This window comes from Perca flavescens, chromosome 13 (assembly GCF_004354835.1).
Source record: "Perca flavescens isolate YP-PL-M2 chromosome 13, PFLA_1.0, whole genome shotgun sequence".
In the NCBI taxonomy this organism is placed as follows: domain Eukaryota; kingdom Metazoa; phylum Chordata; class Actinopteri; order Perciformes; family Percidae; genus Perca; species Perca flavescens.
In genome coordinates, this window is record NC_041343.1 from 7,049,748 (window position 1) to 7,077,210 (window position 27,463).

The 27,463-nt window shown below is 41.2% G+C and overlaps 1 protein-coding gene across 1 annotated transcript in view; it reads right to left on the bottom strand.

Annotated features, from left to right (window-relative positions):
* Nucleotides 1-1,598: 1,598 nt before the first annotated feature.
* Nucleotides 1,599-27,463, bottom strand: part of uvrag (UV radiation resistance associated gene) — a 111,174-nt gene continuing 85,309 nt past the window's right edge. Inside the window, exons 14-15 of the mRNA XM_028596170.1 lie at nucleotides 15,428-15,519; nucleotides 1,599-4,165 (exon numbers count right to left, since the gene is read on the bottom strand). Of these exons, the coding sequence (XP_028451971.1) occupies nucleotides 3,328-4,165; nucleotides 15,428-15,519 (930 nt within the window). The 3' untranslated portion in view covers nucleotides 1,599-3,327. The remainder of the gene's footprint in view (nucleotides 4,166-15,427; nucleotides 15,520-27,463) is intronic.

Here is a 27,463-nt window from a genome sequence, read left to right on the forward strand (position 1 = left end):
TAGCTCGTCAGGTCAGTCTGCCTCGGATGGATTAGACATTATGGCTAATAATCAATCCTTATGGAGAAAATTAATGGGATTTTTACTTCCGGAACCACGCTGTTGAGCTCTATAAGGATCATTAAAGTTTCATCTAGTCAAATTAATAAAACAAATATGATAGAACTGGCCACAATACAAAAAAAACACTACAGTTACTCATCTTAGATACTGGCTATAGTAAAAATGATTAATTATAGACAGAAGAGCTTTGTCTCTGTTCCCAACAATAATAAGCAGGAGTGCAGCAGGTCTCTAAAACCTAAATAAAGAAGCACAAATGGTTCAATCTGACAAAATTAAACTGAGCTGTAAAATATTTCAGATGGGCCAGATACACACATGTAAACATGTTAAAGATTAAGAGCTGTACCTGCCAGATTAATGTGCTTCAGGCAGTCCCAAGGAGGATGCACCTGGAATCCTGCCCTTTCCATGACTCGGATGAAATACATACATACATAAACATATCAGTTATGGCAAAGAAGCATGCACTGCAGTTAAGAGAACCTTGGTCCAACCAACGCAGGACACCGTACACTGTTAGAGGCCATTTGGATTTAACAGGCACAGGTGCTATTAATGAGGAATTATTAAACAAACATTCATAACGTCTTCTTTCCATTCAGCTGTGCTGGGTCCAGGGCCTGTGTAATGTGCTTACTGCGACACCTTCATGGAACAGAGCAATCATTAATGTCATTAGCTACACTCGCGCCGTTCCTGCTTTAACAAGTCAACAAGTCCGCCTTGAAAAGGTCCATTGGTTTATTGGTTAATGGAGTAGAGCTGAAACAGAACAGTAGAGAAATTAATATAGTCCATTGACATAAAAAAGAAGTCTCAAACTTTTTAATAAATTATTTTTCAATTGTCTGCTTCTGGTCTTCTAGGATATAAAACTGGATATCTTTAGGCTTTTGAGTAAAATAAATACATCTGAGGACAATTTCATGGACTTTAGGTCATTCTGATGTACATGTTATGACCATTGTCTCACTATTCATTAACCAAATGATTTATCAATAGAGTTGTAATAACTTTTGGGATCCTCCGACGTTTCCTCTACGCCATCATCAGGTCAAAAATTGTATTTGTCCGGTACTTTGCTTTAATGACCTGCAACCTGCTAATTTATTATAACTATTCCCATGAACCTCAGCTGTCATTAGTGCTAAATAGCAAAAGTTAGCATGCTAGCACGCTAAACTAAGATGGTTAAAATTGTAAACATAACTTATTTGCATTAGCATTGTAATTGTGAGCATTTTAGCATGCCGACGTTAGCATTTAGCTCACAGCACCGCCTCACACAGCTGCTAGCTCGACTTGTTTAACGGTTTCCAGGGGATATTGGAATGTTGTCCATTTTCATCATGCATCTTGAAACCATCATATCCTACATGTTCCATATATTGTAATTTAATTGCTGTCAAACTTGAGCACACCGATACAAATGTTGGCAGAGCACGGCATCTGCGATACTGGCACCTGTGTTTACTTGGTATCAGATCGATACCAAATTTTGCAGTATTGCACACCACTACTACATACATCCATGCCATTGGACTGCAAGTCTTTAATAACAAAAGAAACCCTCCATACAAAAGTATCTGTACATGGTCACTTACTGAACTGTATAGCATGTTATGGAAATGATTTAACATGGTTCATCTTTTAGTTTTAAATACAATACTTCTAAACAGTCAGCAACCACGGTACTGGATCTGAAACACAAAGTGGGCTGCTGGTGGAGAGTCCATCTTTTTACTGGCGGGCGATGCAAAGCAGCTGTTCGTCACGTCAGGACCCAGACACTGGTTATATCAGTTTAACATTTGACATTATTAATGAGCAACATCCCAGGTGAGTGGGGAAGATAAAACTAAATATTGATTTCCTTCAAACCAAAGCACACACAATCGTTGAGACATAAATAACGCAATAATTGAATACCAGTGCAAGAAGCATTCAGAACATGGAGACACGGGACAAAATCACAGACAATGGGATTGAGACATTTGCTATTAACACTTAAAGTAGAGCCTGAGTGAGACATTCCAACAGAACACGGAAACAAAATTAAATTTGTTGGTCTACTGAATATGAGAGTCAGCGGCCGTAACATTAACATTTATGTTAATAATGATGGGGTTTATTAAAATTCAAAAAAAATTAAAACGGGAAAAACAGAGGACATGGAGATGGACAGAAAAAGAATTTGCACTGTATCCCTGCCATGTGCTGTACACTCAAACCTGTCACCTGATCCTCATCTAAAGACCTGAACGAGAACCTTGACTCGGTGCGTAGAATGACGGGTGGCTTGATGCCGTGTGTCACAGTTAGGGAGTCTCTGATTGGGCTACTGCCTCCGGCTCCCACCTCACTTTGCGGTGGCAAAACCACGCCGCCTCCAAAAGGTCATTGGTGGGGTTACTTGAAACCTAACTGTGACTGTGGTTGCATGCCAATGTGAATCCCCGACGCACGCATACACATCACGTCCTCTCTCCTGCACACACCAACTGTCATGCACCCTGAATGAAGGCTCGGGAAGTGTCTAAACATTTATTTGTACACTCAAAAAGGTGCAAGTACTGGGACAGCGTCCTTAGTGAAGAGGATTCATGTTGATAAAACTTCTCGATGTGTGCGACTATTTTACTAGTTTGTTAATGATGCTGTAATTGATAAAATGTCACAAAAAAGCTGCTGCATTGAAAGATCTTTACACACCGATGTACTGAGGCTGCACTCTGAGTGTGGATGTGAATCTTAAATGCAGATTTGAGACGGTTGCTTTGAAGAGTTAAGGGCTGTTAATGCAGTACGAGTTTGAAAACAGAGTACGAGCGATGCTGTACACATAGGTTGTCATTTTACATTAATGGTCCCCTGTCATGGACCGACAGACTACAATAACTGACACTACTTCATGAGGGCGATTGTGAACGCTGAGGCCAAATTATTTTGGGAATAAAAAAGGTCTGAATGATGACTCATTGCTCCATCCATTGTTAAAAAATACATTAATGATGGCACCAAAAATAAAAGTAAAGCTTACTGTCCCGATACTTGCACTTTTAACTGTACTCCATTTAAAAGATTGCTATGGAAATGTTCACAAGTGCAAATTGGTCGTTATTCCAGAATAGCTCAGATGATTTTTGATGCTGCGATAAGGGAGTAGGGACCCCACCCTTGTCCTCATGTCCCTGCCTTGTATTTGTCCAAACCCCCTGTGCAAGTTTTTTCGTGCCTCCCTCTCTCCTTAGGTCCTCTGCCTCACTTATCGGAGTTCTTGCGCGGTCTGCGGAAGCTGGACATGTTCTCATTTAGTGCATAGATGCGTCTGGAGAACTCCTCAAAGCCGGCGACGTCCAGCTCTCCCAGCACCTGTTCATCACACTCCACAGCTACTGCGTGGTCCACAGGGATGCAGCGGTAGTCTTCCATCTGGGCCTCATCTGCTAGCCCTAACCCCAACCCTATCCCCAACCCCAAGCCTAAACCTGTGGCCTCTGTGCCCATGATCTCCTCAGCCTGCTCCACAGAGCAACGCAGCTCTGGGACCAGGCTAACAGGCGCCTGTCCTGGTACCAAAGAGCCGTTCATGGCTCTTGTGTGCTGACTAGTTGGAACAGTTTCCTCACCAGTGTCCTGCACTGTAAAAGGGTTGGGCGAAACGGTGCCAGTGGGCGGCTGCGCCTCAGTCTCTTCTTCTTTTTCTACTTCAGAGTCTCTGTCGATGCTTCTGCGTCTCTCCACCTCATCAGCTGTCTCCTTGACCTCCTTCTTCTCTTCCTTCTGCTCTCCCTCCTTGTTGGACTCCGTAGTCTTGGCCAGGTTAAGTGAAGCCATGCCGGCATCAAGGGAGGAGGATAGGTGTTTGGGTGAAGGCGAGGGCGGTGCCAGGCCAACCGGGGGCTGCTCTTCACCCACAGCTGCGATATAGCTGGTTGAAGGAGTTGGCTTGTACTTATCGGCTTCCGAGCTCGCCCTTTTTCTCAGGCCTCGTTCTGGGGAGCTGGTTTGGCAGGGGTAGCCTATCTCTGAGGCAGCAGACACACCAAGCTGAGACTTGGTCGGCACTGGGATGGAGCTTGAGACCTGGTGTCTGTCACTGTGAGGAACAAAGAGAAAGACACTAGGTAAGCAAGGACATAAATAAAAGCAATGACAATCAACTTCTAAGCACGGTATTAAATTAAGAAGATAAAAACAAGATAAAACTCAAAACGACATTCACATAGGATCAGGCGTTGTGGTAATTAGCCGCAGGGTTGTGCGATGGTGTGTGTGTGTGTGTGTATGTGTGTTGCCCGTTTGTGTTTCCACACTGTGTGTTTCAGTTGTGTTGTGTCAGGTCTGATCGCCAGTTACATGGATGGCCATTGCAGAGTAACGTCAGGTTGTGTTTCTCCAAAAGATGTTACTTTTTGCCACAGGCCCCCTGCATGCTCCACCGCCATGGCCTAAATGGACTACCCATATTCAAATGAATGAGAGGACTGGCGTTTTCACCACAGCGCCTAATCTAGTCTGAACGCAGCCTAAAACTGTATTTGATTTAATACACTAAGCAACAATCTCTCCAGCCAACACATGAGACTGGGACGTTCTGAAGGGTCGAATGAGACACCCAGGCTCTAGTTGGACTTGGTTCTTCATTGATCTCATTCGCACCCCTCCACCTTAAGCACTCAACTCCTTTCCCCCGGTCCAGGAGAAAAGACAGCTGCAGCTCTTTGTAAATCACTCCAACTTACAACATTCAGAAAACATTTGTGCATCCTGTGAGACTACACTCACGTTCTGATGCCTGGAAGTGCGCTGCAGGCGTCCACCCAAGTATGCCAGACATTTACTTCTATAACAGATAACAGACTCGGGATCTGGGGACACCTCGCCTGGCCCCAGTACTGAAGCCATAAATCTACTTAAATGAGGGCCTTACTGCCGGCTTGTGATAGCCAAGGCCTAAATCACCGGACTGCTTAGCTCTCTGCTTAACGTGGCCAGTCCGCTATGTCAGGAGCCAAGGAGTGTACTGTTGGGGTCAAAGGTGAAGCAGGGCCTCTCAGCTTTCTAGAGATTCACGTGTTGGTTAACGAGTTGAGGACAAATCTCTGCTTTTTCAGTTGGACATGCAGCCATAATAGATGTCCTTGTAAATTTTCTCCTGTCGCTTTGCACTTACCAGGCAAGTTGTCTTTATCAGTGGCACTTGACGTATGCATTTATTTTGCGTACTAGCTCGTAGTCTGATGGACAGTTCCGCCACCAAACACGTGTAAAAAGGGGCCTGACCTTGACCCATGCCAGCACCCTGCCGAGGTGGTCCCGACAGGGTTCACAGGCAGGACGCTCTGCTGAGAAGAGTGAAGAAGCCTGTCTAGTTTTATGAGAGAAACTTGTCAAACTTCAAAGCGCCCGGGATACAGTAAATGAAAACCATCCGTGGTCTGAAGGTACAGTATGTAACCGCTTATGGTAACAACCTGTAAATACTGGATGGATAACATTTCGGAGGCATACAAGTTGGATGGTCAACCAAGATCAGGGTTAAGAAAATAGGGTAATGACCTGAACCTGTGAGGGTGTTCCTATTAAGTGGGCAGAACAGGAGATGGACTGTGCTTTACTTGGCAGCCCATGTCCATCAAAACACATCATTTAATATGACTGGCTTTAGCTTGCCCCTCCAACGAACATATGGTTAATACTGCAGCAAAGCATTTCGGCCAAAATGGAAACAATGTGCTCTTCAACACTTAATTTATGGAGAGACACAAATGAAAAAGAATGAATGAATTAATGAATGAATGAATACATGAATGAATGATGTGCCATCTCATACACTTATCTGTGACTTTCCAAATGAAACCATCATGGGCTCTTTGGTAGCCAGTCCAAAATTTCAAAACCTGATTCGGTAGAAAGGAAGAAAGACAGATGTCATGAGAAGTCTGTTATCATTTATGTAAGTGGAAAATGTGATTCAGACTCTTTGAAACACAATACAGGTTTGGAAACTGGAGACAACTGGTACTAAGCGAAAAGTTCAAGTTTCCATGCATCATTTATAAGAAGCTAATAAGTGACTATGTTTTTTGACTTGACTGACTGATGTCCTTACGGCAATGGCTGATTAGATGGCTTTGATTTTAATTATTATCAGCCATTTTCTTCCATTCCTCCCTCCAGCTGGCTCTCTAATATAACCCATTTGGTCCAATTTTAGCTGGCCATCTATACCACTAGCAAACGTATTGACACTGGCATTAAAGTCTTTTGTATAATGAGGAATTTTGTATGTGGACCGTGTTATTTTGTTCCACTCAGTTTCTCTGTTTGGCCTACATTTATGCTATTATTTGTGTCAAATTGTGCAGCAGTCTATGAGTAACAGAGAAGACTGGGTGTGTCGGTGAGGACTGCAGCCAAGCAAACCTCTGGGCAGTCATAACATTTTTTTCTTGAAACATTTTAACTATTATATCAATGACATGTTTTTTAATGTGGGAAATTAGGCTACACATGTACGGCCACTGTAAGCATGTGTGCAGATTAAGGTTGCCGGGAAGACAGAACTGCTGCAACACACTTCCTAAAGTTGTTTGGAAAAGCTGTAACTCATACAGGCCAAATACTTACATTGCATGAGCTAACTGTCTCTTGTTGACATTCTTGGTGCACAGCGTGCGATTTTTCATATCTTTATTAAACATTTACTCTGTTCCCATATTGAAATGTCCTTTGCCTTGCATAAATCATTCTTACAAGTAGTCCTGAAAGTGCTTTTTTTTTTTTTTTTTTTTTTTTTTTTAAAAGGGGTGGAATAAAATTCTACTGATGGCAATGTCTGTTTGTCTCTCAGTCCACCACTTTGTTTAAGACTGAACAACATTATTGGACAACTGTTGGATAGCCCTGCCTGTGCTGAATTATTTTTATCCACGTTGAGGACAAAATGTATCACCCCCCTCAAAGTGATCAATGCTACTTCACCAATAGACCATTATATACCAAAATAGAAGTGAAGCGCTGTAACGTAAACAGTCTATAGCGGGGATCTTACACAGGGGGTCCGTGACCCGTAGGGGGGCCTCCAAATTATTGTTATGTTTTTTAAGTTTTTTTCAAAAATGAAAAAGTCCTAAAATTAATCCAACATATCAAATATGAATCCCCACTGATGATAGCGTTACTGGCCTATAGGTAAGGATGTCACTAAGGCCATCCCCAGTTACAGTATAAGGATTCACAGTGCTACATGTATGTTTAACATTAAAACATGATCTATAAAATCATGTTAAAAATGAACAGGCTATTTTAATATCTTAGTATTCTATGTAAAAATATATGTATAAAGGTTTTAGGCTGCCCCACAGGTTATTGTAGGCCCATTTTAATATCCAACTTCATTTTATACAATATATGTAGCAAGGGGTCCCTGCTCCGTCTTTCTTTCAGTTAAGGGTAGGGTTGGGTACCGAAACTCGGTGCCAATAGGGAACCGGTGCCGACGTAAACGGTAGTAACGAGACCGAATAAGAACGAAAGTTTCGGTGCCTCATTTCGGTGCCTGACTTTACACTACACCTGACAGCATGTAACGTTAGCCTACCTTTAGCTAGCAGCTGGATGTATCACGGTTAAAATGCTGACAGCTAACGTTAAACAGTGTAAAGTGTGACTGTATTTCAATGTGGAGGACTTCTACAGCGGGATGTAACAGTCTGCTCTGCAGCGCAGCAGCTGCCGTTGTCGCAATTCATAGATATACAGTATGTTTATATGGTGCGTTCACTTGCAGCTGCCGTTGTCGGAATTAAACAACACAGACAGTGCGTTCACTTGCAGCTGCCATTGTCGGAATTAAACAACACAGATTCACTTAAAACAGGTAGCCTCCTGGTGCATTCACAGTAATTGTAAAATACCCTTTTCCCATCTGGGGTTCAACAGCAATTTACTAGTGAAATAAGTTGTTATTGTTATAGTTATTACGTTATTATTAAATCTTTAATTTTGACCATGGCCTTAGCAATAAACAAGTCACTGACTGTTGTTTACTACCCTTATTTTTTTTCTTCTTTTTTTTTTTTTTTTTTAACTTTATTGAAAAGTACCGGTTCAGGCACCGTTTAGGCACCGGCACCGTTTTAAAAGTATCGATTTAGCACCGGAATCGAAAAAAAACCAAACGATACCCAACCCTAGTTAAGGGTCCTTGGCTCAAAAAACGTTGAAGACCCCTGGTCTATAGTGTGATTGAACGATAAAATCTGAGTGGCAGTTGCTGGTTGAGTTTAGCCGCTACAAAGCTCCGGGACGCTGGCTACCAGGGGCCGTGGTAGGGGAGTATAGCCAGAAAAAGTGAGGGTCATGCAGCAATGACAGTTAAAGGGGAACTATGCAGGGTTTTTTTTAGCTTAATTTACCTTAACTGAACAGCTTCGGAGTCATTGGAATGGTTCTAGGACTTTTTTCAAGTTGAATGGTGGTCGTCTCGCTCCCCCCCAGCGCCTGTGAGCGGAAAAACCACCCTTGCAACTTTTGGCCGGCCAGCCGGCTAAAAAGAAGCACAAAGCTAGGAAAGCATTGTCGGAGGAATAAAGAAAGACACGAGTAAACATAGGAGCTGCCAAATATCTATTCTGAAGCTGTAGCGGGAGCTCTATAGAGAAACCTGCGAGCAAAAAGCAATATTGCATAGCGCCTCTTTAAGTTTAGACACCAAAACGACTAGTTAAGTTTACGAAAAACATTGTGGTTAAAACACTCCTGTACCCCAATCTGCTGCACTACCCTGACAACAACTTCACAGCACACTGCAAATGTCCGCTCTCTTCCTTTCCGCTGCTGATGTCAAACCTGGTATATTTCAGGCCAACTCAGGAATTTAGTAAGCCAGACATTTCCAATGTCCGATCCCCCGACAGGCTTCATAACATGCCCCTGTTCATATCCAAATCCTGCTAGGAAGCCACGATTTTGGGCCAAAACCAACAATGGCAGATAAGATGTGGCTGTTTGATGTGGTTTAAGGGAATCCCTGTGAAACCACAAGAGCAAACATTACTAAGAATTTGATATGCACTGTGGTGGAAGCTACGTTTTCTTTTTGTCTTAACAGTGCAGGACTTATTGACTGTCTGGCCTTTCACCGTGCAACACGATCAACAAGCTGACAATATCGACACCGCATACTGCTCAATGGTATTACATCTATTACAAAGGAAATACTATTGTTTGTAAATGCATGGTTTATAACAATAATGTCCCTTTTGTAAATTTCAATCTTATTTCCTTTTTTAGGACGGCTTTGTAACATCTGTCCAGGGACTACAGATGAAAAATAGCCTTTTGGATAACTTTGGCACTTGTACAACTATGTTTATTAATGTGCACTGTTAAATAAACCAATTAAATATATATGCATGTACAATAAATATGAAGCTATAGCCTGGCACAGTTATCTTAGCTTAGCCTAGAAAGGAAAAGAAGGGAAACAGCTAGCCTGGCTCTGTCCAACGGTAACAAAATGTCCCGACCAGAACACATCATAGGTCTGTGTTCTATGCACCAAAAACCAAAGTGTAAAAACGACAACGTATCTTTTTTCACGCAGTGACTTCCTATTCTGCTACCAGTCTTAAATTAAGATTATTTTGCTGAGCAAACAAAATCTGTAAAAAAAAAAAAAAGCAGTATTCTACTCACTTTTTGTAGAGGGTAAAAATGTACTTAATCTTCAGTGTAAGTTCTAATAACATCTATGACAGTTTCTTTTTATTGTAGAGGATTTAAAAGCTTAATTTCAAAAATAAAAAGCTATCACATTATAGTAACTTCCTTTAAAAAATGAAACTTAAAACGTGGTTGGTTAGAAAAATGGTTTAAAGAGGAAGATAAATGAAATTGAAATGACATCAATATCCCCAATGGTAAAGGAGGAAGTGGTTCATATCACATGAACAAGGAAAAAGAAAATATCCTTGACTTATCCTTCCAAATGATCATCGCCTATGATAAGTATTGTAAATCCATAGGGATCCTGTCAGGCTTAATGTACCTTGCAAATGCTTATTTTAGGTATATAAATTGTAGATGATATCCTTTCATCTTTAACTGACTAGACTGCAGCTGTATGATAGCATCCCTTTGTGTACATCATGTAACACAGGGGGACTACCGTGGTTTTGCTTACCGGTCACACACTATGGGGTCTTTGAGGAGGTTCACATCCTCCAGCGACAGTGCTGAATCTGCCAGGCCAGGAGCTCTACCACACCCTGCCTCCCCCGTGTATGTAGCCCTGCTTCCAGGCACCGGAGCAGGATTAGGGCCCTGTGAACCTCTGCCAGGCCCTCAGCGGATGTGCAGCGGCAAATGGCAGCATGTTAAATGAGTTTGCTTTGATCTCAGCAGACTGTAGAGTTTACAAAGAATTTGTTTCTGGTACTGTCTCTGTCTGCCTCTGGGTTATAGATTCACAATTTCCCCTGTTTCTTATCCTTCAGCAAGATTTAAAAACAAAAAAAACCCTGATACTGCCCATTTTTCACCAGAGCTGGGCTGTATATATCATGACATGTTATGATGTGTTTCTGAGACAGTACTGTTTGGAAATGTATAAAGATATGATCAGCAGATCACCAGACCAGCATCATATAGCCCACTGAACATATTTTGTACCCTTTTTATTCCTACGTGCACTCAGCTTTTCCATCCGGTCTGTATAAAATGTCCAAGATGAACCCGCAATGCTACTGTAGTGTCGGTCTTGGCGCTTGGGGAAAGGCTCTCCCTGCAGACTGGATGCATGCTGAATTAGTTCTATATGGAGGGAGGAACTGTTTCCAAATGTGTTCTGGAAACAGTGCCCTTGGTCATATCCTTCATCACATCATCCTTGTTTGGATGCGTGGAGGGAAGAAAGAGGTGGCAAGGAAGGATGGAGGAAGCACATTAGTCTCTCTCTCTCTCACAGTCTATAAGCTAATTATCTGCAGCTGCCATGCAGCTTTTTCATACATCCATATTTCATGAGCAGGGTCCCAGTGCCCAAAATTGTATCTGAATGTAACTGCTTATATATATATATATATATATATATATATATATATATATATATATATATATATATATATATACGTATGTATATCATCATTATTACCTTTTTTTCTCATCAAGATTGTCATTATTTTCCAATCATGCTCATTTATTTTATTATACCGTTATGCTAATTGATCCCAACTTAGATTTAATTCAATGCATCCTCATGGAGCTACAGTACAATATGGCATGCTTGTCTGAGTGTGGCTTTTCAATATAGGGGCACATTGATAATTCTGTGGAAAAATTGATGAATAAACAAACGCAAAGACACTAATATAACAAATGTGCTATAGTGTCCTGTATTGAGGAGTAGCAAGATACTATAGTCAAAAGTAAGTAAAAGAAAAGAAAATATTTATTTGATATGAGATTTACAAGATGACTGGTATAATGTATCTTGTTTGGGTAAAAAGTACAAGAACCTAAATGTATAAAGTAAATAAACAACATGTTTTGGTTTTATGGGTGTATTGCGCTTTGGTGGGCGGATGTTACCTTTCGGACAGAGCCAGGCAAACGGTTTCCCCTGCTTCCAGTCTTTCTGGTAACAAAAGCTAATCGGCTGCTGGCGACTCCATAATTACGATACAGAAATGAGAGTTATCTTCTAATCTAACTCTCAGCAACAGAGCAAATACGCATTCTAACTGAATGTTAAACTATTCCTTTAAATGGGCTGTACTCAAAATACTGAGAGAAAAAGAAAACAGCGGGCTGGGATTGACTCCAAATGGCTCTCACAGACCGTTCTCCAATACGTGAAATACCTGCATTTTTTTCACGTGCACATGTGGCTGGACCGACTATCAAAATGAAGGAACAGAGAAGCTCGGATTACAACACACACAGAGGGAGTGGGACTTCATTTTCGGCTCAGGATGCCATTACCTTATCTTTACAAGGCAAATTTTTGTTTGCTGCTATATTATTGCTCTGAATGTCGAGTACAGCTCCTTTAAGGTGTTGCTAAATCTATCACCTTAGTAGCAGAGCTCTGTATTGTATGACTGATTTCAATGTATGTTTGTGAAGCTAAGTGCTGCTAGAGCTAATGAGAAAGGCAGTTTCCTAATTTTCAGCTGATGACTTCTGAGTTGGTACTGGGCAGCTTTTGTTCCTGTCCCTATGGGCTCGTTGTCGCACAAGGTGTGTGGCTGTGGCAAGCCACTGTCGAACTGTTACACTTCCACTTTAAAAACTGTCATGCATATGCACGTGTGCACACACACACACACACACACACACACACACACACACACACACACACACACACACACACACACACACACACACACACACACACACACACACACACACACACACACACACACACACACACACACACACACACACCCCTTCAGGCTTAGCGGGCCCATGCTTTCATCTCATCTATCTTTGGGCCCTTCCATTTCCCATTAAGGAGGGGGGGCGGTGGAGGGCTGATTTGAGAGCTTGGGCTTTTCATGGCTTCTTTCCTTTCAAAACAAAAGATTATTCAATTAATGTGTGTAATACACATTTTCCCCTTTGCTGACCCTGGGAGAGGAGTGGAGATCAAAGACAGCTTTCTCTTTTATAGGGCAGTGGAGCTCAAGTCCAACACAGACCAACTCTCAGGATTTAGTGAAGGGTTACTTACAGGCCATTAGCCTGTAGACAGAGAGAGGCAGAGATCTAAGCATTCCACATAGGGTTGGGTACCGAAAGGCGGTGCCAATAGAGCACCGATTCCGACGTAAACGGTACTAACGAGACCGAATAAGAACGGAAATTTCAGTGCCTCATTCCGATGCCTGACTTTTTTTTTCTCTTTTTCCAGAAGCATCGCTGCACGGGACGCTACGTTACCGTTAGCTAGTATCTGGATTAAACACAATGGTTAAAATGCTGACAGCTTACATTAAGTGGTGTAAAGTGTGACTGTATTTCCCTGTAGAGGATTCCAACACCGGGACGTAACAGTCTGACTGCAGCTGCCGTTGTCGGAAAAAACAACACAGACGGTGCGTTTACTTGAAATTCACCAGCCTTGTGGTGCATTCAAAGTTATTGTAAAATACCCTTTTTCCATCTGGTGCTTGTTTTTGTCGTTTACCAGCAATTTACTGGTGAAATAAGTCATTGTTATAAGTTATTGTTATTACATTATTAATCAATCATTTAATTTTGACCATATGGCCTTAGCAATAAACAAGCCGTTCTTTAATGTCGCCAACTGTCGTTTTGTACTCCGTTTTTTTAGATTTTATATTATATACATTATAAATATATTATATGTATTTTGGTTCAGGCACCGGCACCATTTTAAAATTATCATTTTAGCACCAGTATCGGAAAAAACCCATACGATACCCAACCCTAATTCCACATCATCGGGACAAAGTGGCTGCTGCAAATCTCATCAAGAACTGTTTTTTGTTTTTTTCCTTTTTAAATATGAAGGTACTGATGATGTGCAGAGGTGCTACATCATTACAAAGGTGAAGTATATTATATGACATGTCATTTAGCTGATGCTTTTATCCAAAGCGACTTACAATTGCTATATAGATCAGAGGTTGCACACCTCTGGAGCAACTATGGGTTAAGTGTTTTGCTCAAAGACACATTGGTTGATGTATCGTAGTGGGAATTGAACCCAGATCTCCCACACCAAAGGCTTGTATCATATCCACTGCGCCATTACCACCCCAATAGCATTGATTATTAATACAACAATACGATGTTAGACCAAACTTCTGTTGTCAGAACAGTTCTTACTTTGAAAACCCACATCTGCTAGACATGTACTGTATATGAACAATCTTAAAGAGATTGCAGTGGATGGTCTGAGTACATTTTACAATTCCTGTTGAGTAATATATAGAGCAAATAAATAGATTTTCAAGTGTAAACTCTACCAGTTTTGGGATACCACAATGAACCTGTCAAGGACCGTTTAGTATTTTTACAAATTGTTTTCCATTAGTCCGGGACAGCGCAAAAGGTTCTATTTATGCTGATGATTCAACAATATACATTTATGACAAAATGTGTGTTTGTAGCTGAAATGTTTCTATGCTAGTGGTTTTCTTCAAGTCTATTTATAGTGTGTCTGGAGTGAGTTAATCACAGTTTAAGATACAGGAGTTTCCAACAGCTTGTGTAAACTTGAATGGAGTTAAATTCATCTCCCAACACCTTTACTGACTGGGGACAGAATCCTCTGTCAAGCTACCAGGAGTTACTGCTGACACAGAATGCCATGAGGACTGATGATAAACAGCCCAGGAAAACCATTCTTCCAAGAATCTGACTGCAACGTTTTTAAGGATGTGACTGATAGGCAAGGAAGATAAATGTGAGATTTATGATATGCTTTCATGTCTCAGTTTACGAGAAAAAAAAGCTTCAAGATGTAGAGTCTTTTCTCAAGATACTAACAGTATCTGAGGAAAGATTCCAAACAGGACTGGTCTGAAAGTGCTTTCAAATTAGTGCCGCACTATATATCGTTTCAGCATCGACATTGTGATGTGCGCATGCTCAATTTTCAGATTGCAGGGTGTGCCATGTCCAGGCAGGCAAATTAACTCAAACACGTCATGCTACAACTTTTTTGCTGCTTGATACAAAAAGGAAAAATCGCACAACTCTCATTCCCAGGACTAATCCAATGTTTCCCAATAATTACCTACAATCAAGGTAGGCCTGCCAGTTTTATAATGAACCAAAATTATTATTATACAGTTGAGGTCCGCGCAGTCAGATTCAGTTTGAGTTATTTTAATTTTGAGTATTTAACTTTATACTTCTTCTCCTGCAATTTAAGTAGGCCTATTTTACTTCACTATTTATTTTATAGCTTACTTTGCAGATTCAGATTAATAATACAAAGTATTAGGAATAAATAAATTATGATGTATTAAAGTGGATAAAGATTTTAGATTTTATTATTTTGTCTCTTGTCTGATTTTGAATGTCGTGGGTTGGTGTTATGATGTGAGGTTATTATATGTTGTCTGTTCATGTGGTGGGTGATTAGACCACAGAAGGAATAGCTTCTGTTTTAATGAAGGTAATGTGGATATGATAAAATAAAAAAATCTAAAAATGGTCAATTGGTGAAAAAACTGAAACTATTCTGATTATTCCAAAGAGTGATTGATCCTTGTGTTGGATGGAAGCAAATCCACTGTAAAACCAGACATGTCACATTTATCACATCTCCCGGCTTTAGTGACCTTGGAAGAAATATTTGAGGCTCAAAGTGGCTTACCATCGGACCAGCAGACCGTGCTCCAGAAAGTTCTTCAGGTTGGGTAATGTCTGCTGCAGGTCTGGGGTGGTCAAGCCATGTTGATATCTCAGCTGCAAGAAAAGGGAACACATACCGTATCATTAACCATAACCTCAAACAACCTACCACATGGTACATCCTACAACCCAACATGTAGTGTGTGGCAGGATAGCACTGCAGCAAATCACTTAAGACACGTATGCACAGTCTCCATGTTGTTCGGAGAAGAAAGAAATACCACCTACAGGAGAGGTCTAAAGTCTACATTCTTTTACCATGACACGTTTCTACTCTCGCCATCAGACCATTACTCATCTGGACACACAATGGGCATCCTTCCCTGATAACAGGCATGTGCGCTAATATGTAAGGTGTGTTGAAAGACGGGATAAGATGCGGGTGGCAAAAAAAACCTAACTCGCTGTTAAACATCTGGTTGAAATGGGGCAAAGAGAGCACATTAAAAACCGTGTTACATTCTCCCATGATCTCTCCCTCTCTCTTCAATAGACCCACTTTTAAATTTCGCCTTGAACATTCCCTCCCTTGTACCACAGTGCTTTATTTCAGGATGACAGAATCAAATCCAGCGGGGGAAAAAATCAACAGCGACACCTTGAAACTCCAGCTCTGGTGCCAGAAATATCTCCTCCAACAGTTGAGCGATGTCACAGCGAGCCAACTCTTGTCCCGGAGAGTTTATTTAACCTATATTACCCAACAGCAGAAGAGCATCATGCCGCACGTCCAGCGTATATCTCTGAGGCCCCTCTGTCACACACACTGCCTGCACCAGCTGACATGTGTTGTGTTTCCACTTGGGTGCCACGGCAACCAATCTGCTTTTTACACACACACACTTCTGGTGAAGAGATGCAGTGCACATGACTGACACATCACTCACCCAGGATAAATGCTTCTTCATATATGAGCACATAATGAACGAGTGGCATAATAATAAAGGAATTACAGAGGAATAAATCTCTGAGCCCCAGAGGGCAAAGGTCACATTTCCAGTTGCCAACAGTTAAGTTAAGGAGGAGACAAATGGTTTCCAGGGTATCAGCAGCCCTTAAAACACATCATGTTTTCTTGTGGACATTTCTGTAAAGTAATTCATTCAGAACCCTGCTGTAGTACATAGTGGCTCTTGTAAAGCCTGACTAATGGCAAAAGGAGTGGCATAGGAGGAGTACACACAGGCCACATGTGCATGCGTGTCAAATTTCTACTCAACATAAAATGGCCAAAACCCCTTCTGTCTGAACAGCTGCCAGAATGATGAACGGTACGGTATGTGCATGACATGTACCATTGTGTTCAAATGTCTGTATCAATGTTCCAGTTTGTTTGCACGTGTGTGTGCGTGTGTGTGTCCTGGCCTCAATGGTCCGTGTCTGTTAGGGGAGACTTAGAAACAACATGACAGTATCAGAGGAGGACTTTATCAAAAGCAGCTCAGATTGAGGGAGTGGGACAAGGGGTGTCGCCTCCAAACAGATTGTGATGGAACGGTCCAAAACCTATGAGAACAACAGAGATCCATTCATGGCTCAGTGAAAACCTCAGGGTCTGACCAAATGACGGCGCAGCGCTGTCCACTGGACCAGCTGAACGGAATTGGGTTTAAAGCAGTAGGCCAAGATCAATAACACCACCAGTTTAGAAACAAAAAGAGCATAGCAACTTCAGGCAAGGGGGCTTGCTTGTTCTGTGGCCAGATGCTTAAAAAAGGAAAATCCCAATCTCACGGAAATCTCAAGGTTACGGTCTAGAAAGTATGAATCAGAAATCGTGAATCAGATATGAGCAAAGAATAAATATTATGGCTTCAGCTAAAGGTAAACAGCGTTTGTTGGATATACTGTGTGCTTTCTTTGATTTTAAGTCAGAAGGCGTAACAAACTGCTATCGTTAAATTCCATTACTTGGCTTGAACTCCGAAGTGTGTGTAATATCTACACTGCATGTCTGACAGGAGCCCTATGTCAAATTGTAGGGCAGTGTGTCAGAGTGTGTGGGGGAGAGAGACCGAGGCATGAGTTTGCATTTGTATGCGTGCCTCCTGTTGTTTTCCTCATGTGAAGAGATCTTGCCAAGCGCAGCATACAGAAACTGGATATGGGTGAAGACAGGAGAGTGATTGGTGACATCACTGGCTTGCATTACTATGGAGCTTGCTCTGGGGAATAAAAAAAATAGGAGGATGTTACTGGCTGGTCCAAGATTCTTCCTAATGTATGCCTTCGACAAGCCAACACAAGCTACCTGCAGGCATGTTCACTCAGGCTTTTGCCAAATCTCTGCCAGTGGGTACCAACAACACTTGAGCTAAGTGTCTGGTTGGCAGCAGTGCAGAGCCACCAGCACAGGGGGGGGAGACTGCTGCTTCACACTGTCTTTGTCATGAGATGTGTTAAACACATTCAGACAGTTTGGATGACTGAATACTGCAGCCCTACAGCTGACCCAGCGCTCAGCCAGCCAGACTCGATCAATATTCATAAAGTGGTCTGGCCCTCCCTGGTGGAAGCTGCATTAAGTTTCTCCTCAGGGTGCACTGTATGTGTATATGTGTATTGCTCATGGCCTTCGTCCAGGGAAGGCATATATCCTGGACGCAGGCTGTCGAATATGCAAACATCAACCCCCTCCCTTCTTCTCTTGCTCACTTGAGACAAGCAGAAACACATTAGTGACCCCGGCTGTGTCATCTGGGGGGAAGAGAGAATAGAGAATGTTGTAAAAGAGGAAGAAATGTACGGGGCAGCTTAGTGACACGAAGCTGGGTGTCATTTCCAGTTGTCGGCGCCATGAAGGTTTTGACTGTAGGATGGAAACAAACAGCTGAGCGCGGAGGTTTAGATTCTGGTCTGTGAACCCAAACTGGTCTTTGGGAGTGTGTTGTAACTGATATGAGGCAATGTGTGTACTTTACATGCAGTGAAGAAAAAAATAAATAAAAAAAAAAAGCACAGCAAATTCATTTCTGTCGCACGGAACGAAAACGAAAACTGGTGAATTATTTCCACAAACCAGTAAAGTGAGTATCACAGAGAATTTTTACACAAACACGGCAACAAGAAACAATCTCCATATGTCAACAGCTCCAGACCAGATCATACAAATTGCTCAGGATCAATCCACTTACGACAGCTTGTCATTTGTAGTTTCCCTTTCATCCATCATTGTGATGAATGCTGCTGGAGTCCTTTGCGTGCTTGCGCCTATGTGCATGGAAGAGTGCTTTCAAAGCTGCTGGCCACGGGGTTCTTTGTAATGGGGCTAACCAGATCGTGGTGAGAAATTCCCAGGGCCCATTGAGAACGGCTGAAAGGGGAGAGGAGTTGATGGGTGGGGGGGGTGGAGGTGGGTGGGGTAGGGCCTTTCACATGATGACATAGTGAAACAGATCTGGCCAGGTCTCCCCATCGCTGCTCACACCTTTGTGTCTGGACACTCCCCTTTCCTGTTTAGCTATTCTACAAAACCCACTCAGGGCTGTGGAGACTCGGCAGCAGTGGGTAATCAGTTGGTATGATTGCAAGGTTTGGTATGAGTCTGTGTGAGAGTTTAGAGGATGAGTGCAACTGACCCGTCACATCTGAGAATATGGGGACTCATCCTCATCCATCTCAAAGATAAAGTAACAGCCCAAAGAATGCAGCAGTGTATACAGTCCCAGCCTGCCAATCCACTGGAGCCCCGACCACACATAAACACACGCTCAAACTGACTCGAGCCGGCAGGAACCAGTCAGTTTACAGTACATGCCACCCATCATTTGGCAAAACCTGCTTGTTTGCCCTGAGCTCTGTACAGAGGCTAAACAAACACAGCCTGGCTTATGCCACGTATTACTGTTTCCCTGGGTTTGTCAGTACTAATCACTCTCACGTTGGACCACAAATGTGGGCGGGCTGCAGAGAATTTTGAGGTTGATTGCTGATGATGTGGTGTAGAAGGGTGGCCCAGGTAACAAAGCACCCCCTCCCCTCCCCGCCTTTTATTCTATGAGGTCATTATAGGAGCCACTTGTCAGCGCAGACATCCCAACAGTGTAACTGTTGCGCGGTATTGGCATTGTATGACAAGTGGTCTTCCGTCGTCACTGGAGATTGACCCGTGGACGGAACTCCAGGACGCAGGATATTTTCATCAAGAGTGTTTGCGTTTCATGTGTCAATAGGTTAAAAGTCTCCAAATCAGACTCTGGAGTATTCTGTGCATGTCTGACCTGCATCGTGGACAATTACCCAGTGATTTATAATCAGCAGGGTTTTGTCCACTGGGGTAAAAATAGAAATGGTTATTTTACAGAGGACATAGGTTTTACATACTCCCTGGGGAAGATAATCAGGGAGCTCATTAGGTCCTGTGACAGCTTGTTAAAGAGGGGCTAACCAGGTGTTCCTCCCTCCACCATCCCTCTGGTCAAACCTTGGACAGGATACTTCAGCAGAGAGCGTGAGGTTGACACAGTCTCCATACATAAACCGTATGTGTAAAGAACTGGAGCTATGGGAGACGACCTGCCACTGACAATATTTCAGGGCTGCGTCTCTTCTGGTTAAGATGACATACCAGTGAATAAATAACAAGCTGTAAAAACAAACATTAGAAGAGCTGAAAGACACCATGGCATAATAAAATATCCTGCAACAAATTATGAACATTTGTGCGGACTAATTTGTCACAGCTTAGTGGAAGCGTTCCTGTCACTTCTACCATAATTTCTACTGATCGGGCCAGGAAGTGCTTTAAAGTCTGCATGCTGGACTGTTAATTATTAAGCCAAAGCTAACAGTGTTTCAGTGACCTGTACGTCAAACAAAGTGGTCTTTCCAACTGCACAATCAACTAACTAGATTGTGGAAGTTAAAAACACACACAAGTACAGTAGTCAAAACCAAATGTGCTCAATTACTCAAATCTTATTATTATTCAAATCTGACGCATGTTGCTAATGAGCCCAGTGAAACAGTGAAAACTATTAATAATAGTTGGATTTTCACGTACCATACTATTACCAATGCTGCATTCACTTTTATTTTTATTTATATGGGTGGTAAGGTCATGGGCCATTCGTCGAAGATTTAAATACATGAAATTTTCGAGTGAGACTTGCAAAAAGAAATATCCAACTGTTTCTTGGCTTGTGAGAGCGGTTTTTGGGCATCTATGGTGTCCGTTTGACTGGCTCATGAAAACCACACACCCCACACAAAGTTCGTGTTCGTTTCATGATTAAGCAACTCTAGCCAAGAATTTGCCTGCAGATGATTCCTTCACACTAGACTGCAAGCGCCAACTTTGCGGCAGGTGAACTTTTACTCCCTTCATTATTGTGGTCGTTAAATTTATTTATGCATGTTCCTGTTTTAATTCTCTAATTACGTCTCTTTGTTTTCTTATAACCAACTCACACAGTGGCAAATCGATCCAATTATCTTAAACCTTTGTTTACAGCCCTGTGAGCCACACATAAGCTCAGGGTCGTTGTTTTCTGTTTGCCAACAGATCTGTTGTTGCCAACTTTTTGAAGTCCAGCTTTGAGGAAATAAACACGCCATTCACCTCAGTGGGCCGATATGGTTAGTTACAACGTACATTACAACACTATATTTACATGTACAGAGATTTTATGTCTGATCTATTGTTTTGATGTTTCAATAAACAGTTTGACTCGTCCAGAAGAATTACAACACTGGCGTTATCTTTTGTGGCCAAGCTGCAAAACCAGACCTCACAAGTTTTTGTGTTATACAGTGTATTTACTTTAACCCAACAATATAACAGAAGTATGTATGACTATCACTTTGAACAAGATGAATACAACTTTTTGTTGCAGCTGAAACAGAAAGTGAAAACGAGGTAGTTACCATGGCAACTGATCTTTACCATCTCACTTGAACTGTACTTTCCACTAGGGCTGTGCGATGTGACGACACATATCGTTTAAACGATATAAAATGTCTAGTGTCTATAGATATGTCTATTTAACTGCTTTTTATCTGTTACCAATTTGTATGAATTTTTTTTGACTGTGTCTTTATGTCTTGTGTAAAGCACTTTGAATTGCATTGCTGCTGAACTGTGCTATACAAATAAAATTGCCTTGCCTATTGCATATATATATATATATATATATATATATATATATATATATATATATATATATATTTTTTTTTTGATTTCTATCGCAATTTCGAATAACAAGCAGCCAAACGGGATAAAGACAATATTTAATAACATAAGTCATCATTCGGACGACGCTTTACGTTCTGATACTTGCACGTTATGTTCATTTTGCACGAAAGTCCAGTGCATGAGCACTGGATAGAATTAACAAAAAAAGCTTTGTGCCAAACAATCTCTCCACAGGTTCTTTGTTTCAACAAGGACATATTTAAATTAATTTAGTTGTGTTGCTAATATTCAGATACATGAAATATGTTAACCTTACAGGTAATTAATAAAATTGGCTTTGAGTCATGACTTTGAGGAAGTATCATTAAGAAATAAAGTTCTTGTCCCCCTTAACCTTAATTTGGAATAAAGGAGTGTGAGAGATGAGGCAACCATCAGTTTGGTCCATGTCTCATCTAAAGCAGCTGTAAGAGAAATGCTGGGAACCAATTGCAAAAACATTCATTCTTGAGAAGGTTGAAAACGTGCGTGCATACTGAAACATTTACCTAGGCACATATAGCCAAAACAGCTATGTTTGGGGGTTAAGAAATACACCCAGAACCACTGTTGTTGTCCATAGTTGTGATATATAAAAGGCTCTATGGAAATATAGTGTAAGATTGTACTTTCTGGTCTTATCAGCATGTATATGGCCTTGTGTTGTCTCCAAAACTAAATATTAGATATGATCCCCCCCCACCTCTGAGAAGCTCTTTCTAGCTCACTGGTGGATTTGAAATGGTTGATTATGTTGGCAGCAGTGCTATAATGATTCCGCCCATCTGGCTTATCTTGGGCACATAATGAAACTCCCTCTGTACAGCCTTCACTCATCCACTAAATACGTTACGGTGAAATGTTGACCAGGATGCGTACAAAATGGCCGAGACAAAGCGGCTGCAGATGGAGGCTGGGAGATGAAGTGAAAGAACGGTTGTAAAGATGTTTTACAGAAGAACAAGAATATGAAAATATACTGTTCCTTCTCATTGCTCCTTAATGTTTTCATTTGATGTGTATTTATACCTATCCTTTGTTGTCATTCGCTGACCTGCTGTTTTTAGGTTTTACATTTGCAGCTTTGTGTGAGAACGGTAGGTAATGCCTCACATGGAGCAATGGATGCTCAAAACCTCAAAAATCATGTGGTACAGCGTTGAATATGTATTCCAGCTTGATTAATCACTGCAGCCTTTCATGTGTCTCAATAAATATACAGAGCAGGGCTGAAACGTTGTTTGAGTCTGGCTAAAGTCATATAATTCATTCACAACAGAAATTCACTTCCCTTCAACTCAGAGCCGTTTTCTGGCTTTGAATACATGCCACGGTCATCATCATCCAGTCTTTAAGCCAAACTGGGAATCTGGATTCATAAACACCACAGGCGTTTGCTTACCATAGAAATTATCTTCCCACATAGTCATAGCGTGAAGAATCTCCGCCGTCTCATACATGACTTGCAAAGTATTTCTTTATTTTCCATGTTCAATTTTGAGTTAAGATCGCAATAATCATTTCATATTGTAACGTTTCCACTTAGTTACATTGGATGTCGACTGGCCAGAAAATGCCATACTGAAATGTTGACACTTCAACATAATAACTCGGGCCACCGAGTGGCCAAATGGTTTGAGAAATTATTGTTCATCCAAATGGCCCAGCTTCAAACGTTTCGAAAGGGCATACAGAAAGAGAAAAGAAGGATCAACAAAGAAGTGCATTATTATTTCGTCTGTATTCAGTTTATTTTCATTAAAATGTTCAGAGGAAGAAAACCAACTGTTCTGTATTGGATCTCTTAAATTAAATCTCAAATTAAACACGCAGATAAAAAGGAGTAGAGCTGAATCAATGGAGTCCACCAATGATACAAGACTTCCTCTGCCAGAACAGTGTGTATTTTGCACTGATTGGACAGAAGTCGGATCAAGTCTTTCAAGTCATTATCAGATTTTATGTCAATATTAAATGTTGAATGGTTGATTAAGTGTTCCCGTCAATTCCTGAAACGTGTCAACACAAGCGATAAAAAAGAATAACTGATGTCAGCAGTCCAGGCCTTAACTGAATTAATTGCAGTTACATTCACAGTAATTAAATCAACCATACTGGCAATATAAATACGCCTGCTCTAGTTTGTTTATGATAGAATTCAAATTCAAACTAAAATATTTTTTAGATACGAGATTAAGTGGTTGTTGGAAACAGATAAAGAACACTTTCAGGTTGTAGCAATCAAAGACCATTCTTCTGCTGAGCAGCCCTGAGTGTATGAGGAAGTGTGAGAACTTTCAAAATGAATTTGAAGAGTTGCAACAGGACTGTTTCTGTGTTGAATGAAAGTCATGGGTTAATACTTTATGGCTTTTATCAGCCTCTATCATCTAAAAAGGTCCGTAGCTCAGCTTATGGAGACCTGTCACTGTTCTAAAGCACTCAAATCTAATATTCACAATTATCTTGTTCAGGCATGTGAGAAAGATACTTAAAGCAGAGCTTCAATTAAATGTCTAGTAAAAAGGTGTCCTTTGGTTTGTGTTCCAAGTTGAAGAGGGATTTCTAAAAGCCTAAAATTTGGTAAAATTGCTGGTCAGCTTTACTACTTCTACCAGGAAGATTTTGTGCTATAGGCCTAGAAAAACTGCCCTCATTGCAACTTTGACAATAATTGCCTTTCAGAGTCCTCTCAAGATGTGCAAGGCCTTAAAGTCCTTTTCACTTTCATAAACATATCCACACCTCTAGACGATTAGATAGCAGACAGGGGAGCAGTATGTTGAAGATTATGGTGTTTGACTAAGTTATTAACTTTAGCCGCGGCCTTATCACTGTAAGATGTTTAAGAACCAAAGCAAACTTAACACTTGTGTCCATGGGAACTGCCTGGCCGCATGGTTCATACTATATGTTTAAGCACCTCAACATAACTGAAATGTAATATTCTTTCTAGTTCCTGTCCCTGTTGCCATTTCAGACAAGCGTGTAATAAAACCGTTTTTAATATTGCATACTCTAAGTTCTTCCACTTCATTTAACATCCTTTAACTCTGCTCCTTTTGCTCTCTCCATTCTGTCTCCTCCACACTGCAGTAATCTAATACAGGTGTGGTGCATTCACTGGGCCTGAGTCGGATTCAAATGCAGCCCTAATTCAAACCAGATTCTTCCGCCGCATTACTTGTTGTTACACTTTGCGGAGTATCATATTGCCGCCAAATTCGGTCAACAGATTTACATAATTACGGGAAAGGCTGTGTGAGATGAATAGGAAATTCAGTTAGGGAGACCACCGGTGACAAGAGACCAATGTTAGTCTCCTCTGACCCCAATCACTGCAGGGAGGGTGGGAGGTGGGTACTGCCATGCCTACAGTCTTAATGAAACCCCTTCATGATGTGGTTATTTAGTCTATGTATGGGCTGGTCAGCACAGGAGGCCAATGAGTGTTGTGTGCTACACTGACACCTACAGCATTGGACAAGCCACCATCCTTAAAGTCTAATCCCAGGTTCCAGATCTAATCCGAGCCGAGCTACTGCTGTAAAGTAACCCAGCGGCCACAGAGGCTGACCCTTGTTTGTGAAGTCACAACACTGAGGTCAACTTCCTGTTAGCAGAATTGGCATGCTGGACCATCATCAAACCTCCATGGCAGCTCTCACAAGAAGGACTCCTGGTGCCTGGCTGAGGCACACACCTAGGAGAATATGCTAATTCAATGCTTTGAAGATTCCCATTCAAAGCACACGGAGCTTGTTCCTGAGGAAAAGCCACAAACGTTTGTGGTCGGAATGGCAAAGGGGTGGCAGTGAAACAGTGAAAGGCACAAGACATGTGATGGGTGGCTGCAGTCAAATGGAGGATAGCCTGTGTCTAACGTCTACTCCTCGGACTGGAAAGATACATTATTAGGAGGAAAGAATTCCTCAATCAACACAACAGCCCTAGTTGTGGTACGCCTTTTAAATAAAGCTGCCAAATATAGTCATTAAAACATTATTTTAATTTAGCCAGTCTGATCACACTCATTTTATTATTTGGAATAAAAGTGTTGTGGTATTTTACAAGGGAAATCTTTTTTTATGTGTGTGTTGTGTTTCTACAAGGCCCCTAGGAAAATAGTAGGCCAGAGATGAATATATGGTTTGTGGGCAGGTGCCTATCCTGGCTTCATGCTGCCCACAATTCCTCTCCCTTCCACTCTTAGTGAATGGGCATATTATTTTCTTTTCGTTTCCTCTTTATTTTGTGGATGGATTTGCGACTGAGATTTTCTTTTAGTATTACCACTGGACTGGAGGTCACAGGGAGAGCCTGGGCTGGCATACTGTGTACATTCCTCTTCATCTGTCTCAGTTACTAACTTTCAAATGGATTGCTTTCACAGTTATGCTTGTTGAGAGCTACTTATCCAAATGTCTGGAGTTATTTTAACAAGTCAAAAGTGTGAGTGAGCCATAACAAGAAATGAAGAATGAATAATAACGGATCTGGGATATAGTTTGGTTGTTTCTCAATAGTCCTCGCTACATAAAAATAGCAAACATTTGCATCTGGCAAATAACATTGTAAACCGCTTTCAGCTAACGAGGTAAAAACAATTTGTCAAGTATGAATACAACCTTGATGACAGTAAAATGACCATGTCTGGCCTACAGTTCAACTAACTGGCCAACTACATGCCATATCAAAACAGTAACCAGAGAGCCCTAGATTAAAGCTCAGACTTCCAATATTATACAGAGTTCAAAGGGATTTCCTGACAGATCGTGCTGCTATTCTACCAGGATAAAATATGCAACATCAAAATGCTCTGTGGAGGAATTTAGGTTGGTGAGGAAAGTAGTATAAATTATAAAACGAGAGGTATTTAATATATCCACATGGTGAAGGATTTGGCTATGTGTATCGCATGCAATGTACGTATAATATAATATACGTTTAACCCTTGTGTTGTCTTCCCGTCAATCTTAAAAAATACACTTTTTCGTTCTCAATGTTTTTGACGCCTTTTTTTCAAAGTTTGTTTTTGCTTTTTCCAACGTTTTAAATTGTTACATTTTTCTTCTGCACATTTTCAGCACTTATTTCTAAGTCCCATATTTTCTGATATAAAACAAAAATTTAAAACGGGTCAATGTGACCCGAAGTCAACACAAGGTTTAAATGCACTGATTTGTGCACACAGGACATACTGCAGATTTTGAAAGATTTTTGTTTTTTGTGTGTATCTGTGTATATGTGTGTTTGTGTGGGAGCCCGACAGAGCCATCAGGATACGGTCATGAACATATTAAGTATTAGCAGGCATCCTAGTTGTAAGCTGACAGATCAGCAATGTCTTGAGGTCTTGTAGAACAGATCCGAGATTGCGGTCAGCTATCCAGGAGCCACTGGTTAAGTCCACATAATGCTTAATAATAACACAGAAAAGAACAGCTTATGTAAAATGTGGTATAAAAGGTATACACCAGTTCACATTGATTTTAGATACACACTTGACCAAACTAAATTGTGTTGCCCCAAACTGGATTTCAGTGATGGAAAAAAGTGATATTACACTGTAAGATGGTTGAGTGCTACTTTGCCTAAAGGAGAGAACAGTAATGACTCAGCTTGTTAACTCATATCTCCAGTCATACTGTAGACTCTGAGTCACAAATTTAACTGTAAACAAATTATGCAGTAAAATCCAGTGCATATGTTCAGCAAATAGAGCGATGAAAATGATTTCTTAAGAAAGGGGTTAAAAAATTAAAAAGCAGCAACTGCTCAATAAACAAAAGAGAGGAAAAAGAACTCTTGGCTTTGATTTTTTTT